Below are 12,708 nucleotides of genomic sequence, written 5' to 3'. Positions count from 1 at the left end.
CAGGCTGGAGACACAGTTTCTCATCAGATAGTTACAGGTCCCAGGAGGCTTGAATTTCCAAATAGGAAGGTAAAAATAGTCTGAAGGAGGCTCCTGAACCAGATACCCAGACTCAGAACCACCTGTGCCTCTCCCTGCTCCTCCCCACAGTCTGGGCTTCCAATACCATCTGACCCTCTGGTATTACCGTCACTGCTGCCCAAGTCAGGTCTCACCTTCTCGAACCTGGACCAGCCTCCCCAGTTTACTCACCCTGGCAGCATCAGATCAATCCTCTTAAAATGACTCCTGCTCAAAATTTTCCATGGCTGCCTGTGCAGAGCTTATTAAAAATGAAGTCTCCTGGGTCAGAGCTCCAGCATTCTGACCCAACAGATCTGGAGGGGGGTCCAGAAATCTGCATTTTAACCAGTGAGTCTAGCATCCCCCAGTAGGCATCCGCTAAGAAACAAAAGCCTAGGGGAATGAGCTTCTGCTCATCGACCTCTCTATTCCCTGCATCCACAGGCAGCCTCTGCTAGGGACAGTAACTCTGGGTAGACATAGCCCAATTGTGTTCCAGTCACAAATCAGTCAGCTTGCTGAAATGGTAACCCCAACTTGATTGGCATGCTAAACACAATTCATTAGAGTGAATAAAACTGTTTTCTTACTGGCTCTGTGTCCTGTCACACTCCCAAGAAAATTTAGAATTGAAAACAGAGGGAGTATAATACATCAAACTCACTGTACAGCGTGGGCCAAAAGTAGGTTTAAGTTGTTCGTATGGAAAATAATACAATAATTAATAAATAATAATATAAGAAACAACTGTTTCATGTACTCACAACCTGTCCTGAATTTGAAATAATCAGTGTATACTTGGTATTTAAAAGTATCAGTAACAGCCCTGGCCAGTTTGGCTCAGCGGTTAGAGCGTCGGCCTGCGGTCCGGAGAGACCCGGGTTCGGTTCCCGCTGAGGGCACGTACTTTGGTTGCAGTTTGTCCCCGGCCCTGGTTGGTCGTGCGGGTGGCAGCCACTCGATGTGTCCCTTCGCGTCGATGTTTCTCTCTCTCTCCCTTCCTCTCTCTCCCTCCCACTCTATCTGTACAAAAAATGGAAAGATATCCTCGGGTGAGGAAAAAAAAAAAAAGTATCAGTAACATTGAAAATAATTTGACATGTTGAGTAAATGACAGATAAGCAATGTGATTCCAATTTAAAATATAAAAGTTAAAGTATATAGTTAGGTAATTGATAAAATATATGTTAGTAATTGATATTAGACTTGTGGTTTTAAGTTGAGAAGTTAGCAATGGCTGGAAACAATGGCTACATATCAAGAACACCTGGTGCTATAAACAATACTAAAGGTGCCCCCCATATCCTAATTTCATATCAGAGATGTATTTCTTTTAGCTCACCAGACTGAGAACCAGTTACATAAGAGAATTTGTCCATTAAAAGTACTGAACTGTTGCCCTGGCTGGTTTGGTTCCGCAGTTAGAGCATCAGCCCGCAGACCAGAGAGTCCCAGGTTCGGTTCCCACTAAGGGCATGTACCTCGGTTGCAGATTGTCCCCAGCCCGGTTGGGGTCGTGTGGGTGGCAACCAGTCAACATGTCTCTCTCACATCAATGTTTCTCTCTCTCTTCCCCCCTTCCTTCTGCTCCATCTGAAGATAAATGCAAAAATGTTCTCAGGTGAGGGGTAAAAAAAAAAAAATACTGAACTGTTTACAAGAACTTAAAATTCGTTGTTTATGCCCCCCTGCCAGTGCTCAGTGGATAGAAAGTCAGTCTGTGCACCATTCTTAGGTTTGATTCCCCACCGGAGGCAACCAATCTATGTGTCTCTCTCACACTGACATTTCTCTCTCTCTCTTTCCCTGCCTCCCTCCTTTCTGCACCCTCTAAAAATCAATGGAAAAAATATCCTTGGGTAAGAATTAACAAAAAAATAAAAATAAAATCGATTGTTTATAGTTTTAATTTATTAGGTTTTCCCTAGTAACTGTTTAAGTATTCTAAGGAAATTATACTTGTTGGATTATGCATCTGAAATACTTAAAAAAGAAAATCAAATATATTAAATTTATAAGTGGAATTAAATGTGTTAGGGAATGCAATTAGGCTGTTAATAGGGTTGAATGCTTAAAGGAATTTAGTTTGTTCAACATTACTCAAAGGAAAAGTTATGGTCGTTTTTCTTATTATCTAGGTTTATGTATAGAACAATCATTTCTAAGTTGACTTTGATGGCTTACAAAAATTAGGTTTTTAAAAATTGTTGCCCCAAAGGGAATTAACTAAAAAGACAAAAAATAAAACAAGCCACAACATAACTGCTCTGTGGTCTTCCCCATCCATCCCACCTAAAATAATTCCTTCCTCCTCTGAACTTCACATCAGCCAGATGTGTTGTTAGCAACACATAAGTATTCTTTCCCAGAAGCTTCACAACTTCCTATCCCAAGGGGCTACTAGGACGCTTTGCAAATAGAAAATAACCGTAGTGAGGATAACGATGTAGAGCATTTTACATTTTTCCTCCCAGGCATTACTGCTAGCTTTACAAATCAGAGGCAGATTGAGGCCATGAATCCAGTCCCTGGTTTTCTTTTTTTCTTTATTGATTTTAGAAAGAGAGGAAGGGAGAGGGAGAGAGAGACAGAAATATTGATGAGAGAGAACATCAACTGGCTGCCTCCTGCATGGCCCACACTGGGGATCTAGCCCACAACCTTAACATGTGCCCTGACCAGGAATTGAACCAGCGACCTTTTGATGCTCAACCACTGAGCCACGCCAGCCGGACCAGTGCCTGGTTTTCAATGCCACACCTATGCCAAAGGCTTTTATCTCTGGCCAAAACCTCTCTTCTGAACTCCAGATCCAAATCCCCATTTGCCTACAAACATCTCCACTTGATGTCTAAGAGGCAGCTCAAACTTAACATGGCCAGAGAGCAGCTACAATGAGGACATTAAAATGTAAATTAGGCCCTAGTCTGTTTGGCTCAGCAGTTAGAGAATCGGCCCACTGACCAGAGAGTCCTGGGTTCGGTTCCCGCAAAGGGCATGTACCTCGGTTGCAGTTTGTCCCTGGCCCTGGTTGGAGTCGTGTGGGTGGCGGCCACTCAATGTGTCTCTCTCACATCGATGTTTCTCTCTTCCTCCCGCTCTATCTGAAGATAACTGCAAAAATATCCTCCAGTGAGGATAAAAACAATGTAAATTAGTCGGGCTGGTGTGGCTCAGTGGATTGAGCATCCTCCCATGGACTGAGAGGTCCTGGTTCAATTACGTTTAGGGCACATGCCCAGGTTGCAGGCTCAATCCCCAGTATGGGGCACGCAAGAAGCAGCAGATCAGTGTCTCTCTCTCATAGATGTATCTCCCTCACATTGATGTTTCTGTCTCCCTCTCCCTTCCTCTCTCTCTAAAAAAAAAATCAATAAAAACATATTTTTAAAAAATGTAAATTAAAATGTCACAACCCAGTCTAAAACCCTTAAGTGGCTTCCTAGTGCAATTAGAAAAAATAAGGCTCCTAATCATAGGTTACAAGGCCATATATGAGCTGACCTGAGCCCACCTTTTCAGAGTCCACTCTACTTCTTTCCTTCAAACACCCCAGAACTGCAGCAGCCTCAAGGCCTTTGCAGCAACGTTTCCCCTATTTGACCTACTACTATTCATTCAGGTCTCTGGTTAAGGGTCACACTGGGCACCCTGGTTAAAATAGCACATCACCCCCTCCCTAATCAACCTGTCTTCTGCTCTTCAAAGCATGACTTGTTTGTCTTTGCTGCACCTCCCCATCCATCCACATACAGCAGAATGAGTGCTCCAAGAACAGGGACTTGTTCACTGCTGAGTCCCCAGTGCTTGGCTCAGAGAAGGCACTCATAAAACATTTGCTGCCCTGGCCCGGTGGCTCAGTTACTTAGAGCCATCATCCTATACATCAAAAGGCTGCAAGATCGATTCCCAGTTGGGGTACATTCCTAGATTGTGGGTTCGACCCCCCGTCGGGGCACCTACGGAAGGCAACCGATCGATGTTTCTCTCTCTCTCTAAAAACCAATTTTTTAAAAATTCTCGTGTGAAGATAAATAAATAAGTAAATAAAACATTTGTTGACGGCCCTAGTACTCCAAAGCTTTTGTGGGAATGATGATGTCAATTCTCCTGCCTTGCAGGCCAGGGTTCTCGGCTATGAAGCCCAGAGATGAGGGAAACAGGAAGCACGAGAACCGCCCTTTCCCCTCTATCCACTCCCCATCCCGTTAAATGGTGCGGCCCACCGTGAGGAGCTCCGATTTAGAAAGAAGAGCCCAAGTCTTCCCATGAGGGGAAGGAGACTAAAACTAGACCCTCCAAGTCCCGCCAAACAGGTACCTGGCTCCGCCGGGGCGAGGGCTTTGGGCTCCTCCTCCTGTGCCCTTGCGTCGCGAACTGCTTGCTGGGATACGTAGTCCTTCCTTGGGTATCAGGTCTCCCTTCCCAGAAACCTTTGGGAATTAAAGCTGAGACACCAAGAGGGGAGGTGGAGGGAGCGCGAGGGCTTCTGGGTTTTGTAGTTCGAAATATTCAATCAACAAGAAATGATTGAGTAAAATTGTATAATAAATATTACCAAACAATCTGGGCTGTCTTGATCTGAGTCTTATGAGACATTTTTCCCGTGTAAGTCATCAGTTACCTCCGGGATTCAAAACGAGCACTGAGATTCAGAGAGACTACATATCCCATAAAGTATTGCGCGTTGAAGACCTTTGGAGAGCAAGGTCAGCCGCGGCGCAGACGCGGTGTCGCGTCTTGGCAGTGGAGAAACATGGCGGCTCCGACGATAACTGCGAGGTTGTACTCCCTGCTATTCCGCAGAACCTCCACCTTCGCTCTTACCATCGCCGTGGGTGCCCTGTTCTTCGAACGCGCCTTCGACCAAGGCGCGGACGCAATCTACGAAAACATCAACCAGGGGGTGAGGGCCTAGGCCATCCCTGACCTTGGGCCCACCTGAGGGGTGACAATGGGAAGGGAGGTGGGGTGGGACTTATTCTTGTACGAGGAAGAGGGGTAAACCCTGGGCGTCTTCTGTCTGTAGATTCCCATCTGTCCTTTCCTCCTGGTGTGAATCCTAAAACTTTAAACGAGGTCAATAGATCCCACTTTGCAGGGGTTTTAAATATGATAGAAGCAAAAACTAAAGCCTAGGAAGAGCAAAGCACTTACTAGGGCTGCACAACCAGAAGTTAGTGGCAAGTCAGGGCTGGAACCTGGACCCCCTGACTCAGAGGGTTTCAAGGGCAGGCCTGAGCGGTCGAAGATCGCGAAAAGGACATCTTAGACATTGTGGCTGCCTTTTCAGATAGCGCTTTCGGTTATCAAGGCTTTCCACGCAAGCAGCGTGGTATTAATAATGGTTAAGAAGAGTGCGGGCTGTGAAATCAGAGAGCCCTGGATGGGAGCACTGGGCCTTGTTACTTAATAGCTGTGACATTAAGTTGGGCAAGTTTCATCTCTAAGCTTCACTTTTATCTGTGAAATAGAAATGATATAGTAACTACATCGGAATTATTGTGAGTATTACTTGAAATATAGGCAAAGTGCCTGCTAGGTGGTACCACTCAGAAAATAACATTTATATAACCAGTTTGGGTGTTCCATCCCTGGTTGCCTGTGGGAGGCAACCGGTCCATGTTTCTCACATTGATGTTTCTCTCCCTCTCCCTTCCTCTCTCTCAAAAATCAATATAAACATGTCCTTGAGTGAGGGTTTAAAAAAAGAAAAGAAATGAACATTTGTTACATTCCACAGGAGAAAGTGGAAGCTTAAGGTAGGGAATAACATCTTTTAGATTCATTGTGTGGCAGGCCCTGTGCTAGGTGCTGTGCATGCTTTATATCATTAAATTGTCTCATACTACGGAAGGTCTTGTGCAGATAACTCTGTTCCACCATTCACTCTTGTTTTAAATTCATAGCTGTCTGACTCTATAGCCCAGGCAGGCTCTGTTCACTAATGCAGTGTTGCCTGTGGCCAGGGCAACTTTCTGCACCTATGAAACTGCTACCACAGTTTCATCTCCTGTAAGCAGTTAGCCATCCCCACTGTTTAGGAAAGGCATCTAGGTATGTTATCATAACTTCTGTTTTAGGAATCTAGGTATGTTATCATAACTTCTGTGTTTTAGGAATGAGAATCCAGTTAGTTCCTGACCCAGGGTCATAGGTCTGAGGAAATTAAGAATGGTTCAATGTGAAGTATTTTGGGACTCCATATTTAGAACCTCAAAAGTAATACCTGGAATTGAAGAAATGAGCCATCTTCCAGGCTCTGTTCTTAATAATTGTGTGCTTTTGGGCAAATCCCTCAATCTCTGTACCTGTTTCCTGTAAAAGTAATATCATTTCTTCCCACTTATTTCACATGGTGGTTGAGAGCATTAAAGCATTTTTTTTTTTTAATCTTCAGTTGATATGTTTTTATTGACTTTAATTTTTTTTTTTTTTCCTCACCTGAGGACATATTTATTGATTTTTTTTTTTATCCTCACCCAAGGACATTTTTCAATATTTTGTTCAGTTAGAGTGGGAGGGAAAGAAAGAGAGAGAGAGAAAGAGAAAGAAACATCGACGCGAAAGGGACACATCTAGTGGCTGCCACCCACACGACCCAACCAGGGCCGGGGGCAAACTGCATCCGAGGTACATGCCCTTAGCGGGAACCGAACCCGGGTCTCTCCAGACCGCAGGCCAACGCTCTAACCGCTGAGCCAAACCGGCCAGGGCTATTTATTGATTTTTAGAGAGAAGGGAGTAGGGGAGAGAAACATCAATTTGTTGCCTCCCGTACACCCCCCAACTGGGGATTGAAACTGAGACCTTTCTGTGTATGAAATGATGCTCCAACCAACTGAGCCACACTGTCCAGGGCTCAACATTTTATAAACAAGAATGTGCAGGAAGCCTGATGTTGCTTCCAACTTGCCCACCACAACTGTTAGGATGTGGTAAGAGTTTCTCTCAAGCTTGTTTTAGCGACCAGCACAGTGGGAGTTGTAAATGTAAGAGGTGAAACTAAAAGTTTGTGTCTCTTGTCTTTAAAATGCAGAAGCTGTGGAAACACATCAAGCATAAGTATGAGAATTAATTCTTCAGAGGCTCCCATCAAGGCCAGATGGACCAGATCCACCCACCAGCTGTTTGCCCGGTGCCAGGGTGTCAGCTTGAGATGATGCTCACATCACTGTCCATGGAACACTTTTAGCTATTGTTAAGAAATGACTTCACCTCACAGACTCTTTAACTTCTGCTATGTTTGAAGTATGTTTAGTCAGAGTCATCAGCAAATAAATGCAAACTGTCCTTGAGACCTACTTCTGCATTGATGTTTTATTAACTCGACGTGATCTTCACTTGTCAGTTGTTTGAGACCACTTCAAAGTCCTCTGCAAACATCTGAAGGGCAGATTCCAGTATTTTGGTTTCCCATTAATTTCCAAAGAATTCTGGTTTTCAAAACATGAGCTAGAGCTGGAGATGTTACCTTTAGCTTTGTCTTCTAAACCAGTAATTCCATTCTTAAATCATGTAGAGGGGAGCTTACTGGCTTGGCCATGGGGAAGCAATGTGGCCTCAGCTAGGGAAAAAAAAACCTGGCCTGAGCATCTTGGGCCACCCCATGCCCCAGAGTCTAGCCTCCATTCTGCCTTTAACTTGCTGAGTGTCTTTGGGTAAGTTGCTGGGCTTATCTGGGCCATAGCCCATCTTCTGATGATTAAGTTGAGCCAGAACTCTAAGCCTCCTGCTAGAGTTCTGCTCTCTAATGAGTTTGGTTTATCACGGTACTCATGGGTTTGAATCCTTACTCCACCACTTCTTGCTGTGTGAACCAAGAGCAAGGCATTTGATCTTGCTGAGCTTCAGTTTCCTGGTCTATAAAAGGGGGGTAATAGAAGTACCTTCTGTGTGTGGGTTTTTGTGAGGATTAAAGGAGTTAGTAAATGCAGGTAACACAGTTACAGACCGTGGCACATGGTAAATGGCACACAGACTGTTGGCAGAGAAATGGGGGGTTATGCCTAAGAACCCAGAGAACCAGAAGATTATGCTGGAAGGCTATAGAGCAATAGGAATATGAGGAACAGGCTTTGAAGGAACATAATTCTGGTCATCATTCAACAAGTGTGTACGTGGCCACTGTATGAAGCACTGAGCCAGGTGCTGGGCACGTGGTAAACAACACAGGTTTGAACTACAGGAACACTAAAGGCCATCATATGTATGTATATGTCACAGACGGCCAGGAGGCAGAATAACCAGGAGTGACAGGGTAGTTGATGGAAGCCTCTGAAGAAGTCACATTGGTGATAAAGATGAGTCACTTAAGTTGGAAGTTGGAGGCAAAACAGAAGTAGCAGGTTTGAAGGTGCAAAGTGGAAAAGCACTTGCTGTGTTTGAGGAACTAAAAGCCCAGGTAGCTGAGGGGCTTTGAAGGTGGGAAGTAAACACGACCAGATCATTTGGGACCTGGCAAGTTGCAATGAACAATTTGGATTTTAACAAAATTATAATGAGTTGCTACTGAAAAATTCTTAAGCAAGGGAACAACAAACTCTGTGTTATTTAAAAACAAACAAACAGACAGACACATCATTTTGACAGCTCTGGGTTGATTAGATTGGAGGCAGAAATGGAAACAGAGTAACTTGGAGATTGTTGCTGTGCTAATTAGAGCTGATGTCTGTAAGGACCTTGGAAAATGCAACATTGAGAGCAGCAGAGGAAAGCATTGGTAAATACAGAGCAGGTATAAAACAGTTCTGTTTTGTAACTGGCCTAGGAAGATGACTCACCTGTCATCTTTCACCCAGTGCTCTGGCGTCATTCAGGGGGAATGATGGGGGAAGAGTTAGGACAGGAAACATGCACTGAGTAAGAAGAGCCCCTAGAAATTATATTTGTCCTACCTGAGGCATGTCTTCATGAAAATTAAGTCAAGGCCTGCCAAAGGTTGTATAGCCCTAGGGGTTGAATCAAGACCTGAACCTAAGTAGAGAATATTCTAAGACTTAGAAATCATTTCAGTATCAAATAGAAGATAACCCCGGAGTTGAAGATTGTCACTGACATTACAATTTTCCCAACAATTTGATGGCAATATGCTGGTAAAAAATAATAAAGCAGGGAACATTCTCACAGAGTTATTCTTCTATTCCACAGTAACTGCTCAGGGCAGCAGAGTCAGAATGAGCTTAGTCACCTGCCTCAGGTGGGGCACATTCTGACTCAACCAGCAAGCAAGCGTGTTCGTAAGTTGGTCTACAGTTAAGATATCCCATTATTTGGCATCAGCATTTCCAGGGTAGTCTGTGTGTGTGTGTTTCCTTTTGATAAGAGCTGGAGGTTAAAATAATAAAAACCTTGTTTTACCTATTGTATGGGATTAAATAGTGTCCCCCCAAATTCAGGTCTACTCGGGACTAAAGGTGACCTTATTTGGAAATAGGACCTAATAATTACTTAAATTAAAATAAAGTCATACTGGATTGTGGTGGACCTTAAATCCAATAATTGGTGTCTTTTTAAGGAGACCATGTTAGGACACACAGGGAAGAAGGCCATATGAAGACAGGGACAGAGATTGGAGTTATGCTGTCACTTGCAAAGGAATGCCAAAGATTGCCATCAACCACCAGAGGCAAGGAGAGAGGCAAGGAAGAATTCTTCCCTAAAAACTTCAGAGAGAGGGTGGCCCCGCTGAAAGCTTGATTTTAGAGTTCTAGCCTCCAGAATTTGAGAGAATAGGTTTCTGTTGTTTTAAACTGCTCAATTTGGGCTAATCTGTTACAGCATTCCTAGGAAACAAGTACATCTGTCAAATTGGCCAAGCTGAAAAATGATGTACTTAATCTTATTGAGGACATGAAGAAATGGCACTTGTACTATTGGCAAGAGTGTGTGAAATGTCACCATCTTCCTAGGGGATATTTTGTACATATGTATTAAGATCCTTAACGTGCATACCTTTGACCCAATACAGTCCACTTCTGGAAAATTTTCCCAAAAAAAGTGTATGTCAGCCCTGGCTGGATAGCTCAGTTGGGAATAAGTGGAACAACAAATCCATGTCTCTCTCTCTCTCTCTCTCTCTCTCTCTATCTCTATCTCTATCTCTATCTCTATCTCTATCTCTATCTCTCTCTCCCCACCTTTCCCTCCCTCCCTCTAAAAAGAAAAAAAATCAGTAAGTAAAAAAAAAAGTGTATGTCCACAAAAGATATTTATCATGGTGTTGATTATAAGGGGAGGAATGAAAACAAGTAAAATATCCAAAATAGGAATTACTATTGAGGTGAAGTATGCAGTCATTGACAACCATGTTTTAACTGGAAGAGAATATCCAAAGTATCAAACCTCACTAATATATGAAGCAGTCTTCCAAATCAATAGGAAAAGAAAATGAAGAACTCAATAGAAACTAGGGTGAGACATGAATAAGCAATTAAGAAACACAGATGGGCCCTGGCCAGCTTGGCTCAGTAGTTAGAGCATCAACCCGAGAATCAAAGAGTCTTGGGTTCGGTTCAGATCAAGGTACATACCTTGGTTGAGGTTTGGTCCCCAGCCCTGGTCACAGTCCTGCAGGAGGCAACCAATTGATGTGTCTCTCTTGCATCATTGTTTCTCTCTCTTTCCCCCCTACCCCACTCCATCTAAAGATAAATGAAAAAATATCTTTGGGTGAGGATTTAAAAAAGATAGAAAAGAAACACAGATGGCCACAAACATGAAAAGACGCCCAGTTTCACTAGTAATGAAACATAAAAAAAAAAATACCTTTTTTTTTTTTTGCCCAGCATTACCAACAAAGATTAAAAAGATTAGCAACACCGATGTTTTGATGAAGGAGCAAGCATTACCCCTGGGCATTGGAACAATGGTCTTAGACGGTGGTTTGGCAATATCTATTTTAATTGTTTATTCTTTTTGATCCTGATACTCTGCTACTAGAAAAATATCTCTGGAATCATTCGTGCACATGCACACACACACAGTCATTGGAGCACTATTTGGAATTTTGAAGAAGAAAAGGATTCTTCAATAGGAGAGTGGTTAACTAAGCAGGTAGGTTCAAAACATAGACATTTATGTAGACATTAAAATGACTGAGGTGACTCAGTGTGTAGTGGTAAAGAAAGATAGATTAAGTGAAAAATCAAGCTGCAAAATGGTATGTTTAGTTAAGTTTGAATTCATTTATACAAATACACACATATTGATATGTGTACACACAAAATGCTGAGGGATGTGCACTAATCTTCACAGTACTTACCCCCAAGGGGTGGGATTTCAAAGTACTTTCACTTTATGCAATAGATACCTACTTTATTTTTCCTCCAAGCAGATGTTGATATTCTAACCCAAAAGATTTTATGAAAAGAAAGCAATGAAGTAAAAAATGTGTAAGGCAAGAGCTCACAGAAGAAAATGATCAAAATATAAAGCTAAGTGGAAAGGTGGGTCAAAAATTTATACAGCATGTGATACGTTTTGTAAACATGTATAAGAAAAAACTTGGAAATGTTTACAAGAAATTGTTAACAGTGGTTAACTTTGGGTGAGTTGTTTTCTTTTCCATTGCACTTTTCTCTTGATTTCTAAGTTTTCTGCATCAAGTATGTATTAGTTTCATAATGGAGAAATATAAATAAATTAGAAGAGGGCTGCATTAAAAGAGAAAGTGTAAACATGAAGAGATGCAAAATGTGAGCCCCACCGCCACCCCAGCCTGGCTCCAGGCCTGGATCCCAGCAGCTCAGTGGCCCAGGGTTCCCTTCCCTGAGGTCCCTATGAGGACTTGCCCTTGAGTAGCACTGCCAAATGAGAGCTGAGCCTCCCCAAAACTCCCTGGGTGGATCGCCTCACAGCTTGGGAAAGTAAGGATTCAGACTGATACCAAGAAGCTGTTTATTACTGGAAAAAGAGTCCATCCATCCTCTCTCTCAAGCTCAGCCTGATGCATTTTCTGGAGTCAAGAGCTGGGACAGTCTTTACAGTTAGAAAGCCCCAAGAACCTCCCACCTGCTCCCCTAGCACAGGTGTCAGGAAAAGCTAAATGCTTGGGTGTCTCATAAAGCAAGTTCCAAGGTCTCTGAAATCCTCTTCTGAGAATTCAGCAACTGATATAGCTCTGAGTGAGCAAGACTGCTCTCTGAGCTAAGAATATTTAAGCTCAAAAATCTCTCTCCAAACTGGTAGAAACCATTCATTCATTCATTCATTCATGCATTCAACCAATGCACCTTTATTGAGTGCCTATTCTTCTTGGGCATATAGTGGAGAACAAGAAAGATCCTACCCTCTTGGAGCTTACATTCTAATATGGGAACCAGGCAGTAAACAAACAAACAAAAAAAACTAAGAATTTCAGTGCATGTTAAGGTTTATGAATAAAATAAAACCGGTAACGTACAGAGAATGACTCAGGTTTGATTAGTAACATGAGATGCTCAGGTAGGTAGTCAGGGAAGACTTCTCCAAGGAGATGATATTTGAGCTGAGATCTGAATGGAAATTTCAGCCAAGTAAAGATCAAGAGTAAGAGCATTCCAGGAACAGAACAGCAAGGGCAAAGGACCTGAGTTCAGTGTGAGCTTAGTTTACCCACTGTACTAAAATAAGGGAGGGAGTGATAGAGAGGGTTAGATATTGTGT

The 12,708-nt window shown here is 42.9% G+C and overlaps 2 protein-coding genes across 3 annotated transcripts in view; one reads left to right on the top strand and one right to left on the bottom strand.

The window, feature by feature from the left end:
• Positions 1–4,503, bottom strand: part of ZMAT5 (zinc finger matrin-type 5) — a 28,685-nt gene extending 24,182 nt beyond the window's left edge. For both annotated transcript variants that reach the window (XM_036276643.1, XM_036276642.1), the window contains exon 1: positions 4,384–4,503. The gene's annotated coding sequence lies outside the window, so the exon portion shown is untranslated. The remainder of the gene's footprint in view (positions 1–4,383) is intronic.
• A 269-nt stretch (positions 4,504–4,772) lies between these two features.
• LOC118639942 (cytochrome b-c1 complex subunit 9) lies at positions 4,773–7,367 on the top strand. The gene is made up of 2 exons (XM_036276644.1): positions 4,773–4,969; positions 7,103–7,367. The coding sequence occupies exons 1-2, from the start codon at positions 4,820–4,822 to the stop codon at positions 7,139–7,141; spliced, it is 189 nt and encodes a 62-aa protein (XP_036132537.1). The 5' UTR covers positions 4,773–4,819; the 3' UTR covers positions 7,142–7,367.
• Positions 7,368–12,708: the final 5,341 nt, after the last annotated feature.

Source organism: Molossus molossus, unplaced genomic scaffold, assembly GCF_014108415.1.
Source record: "Molossus molossus isolate mMolMol1 unplaced genomic scaffold, mMolMol1.p scaffold_m16_p_22, whole genome shotgun sequence".
In the NCBI taxonomy this organism is placed as follows: Eukaryota; Metazoa; Chordata; class Mammalia; order Chiroptera; family Molossidae; genus Molossus; species Molossus molossus.
Note: the sequence above shows the minus strand (reverse complement) of the source record. Positions and strands in the feature narration are given on the sequence as shown.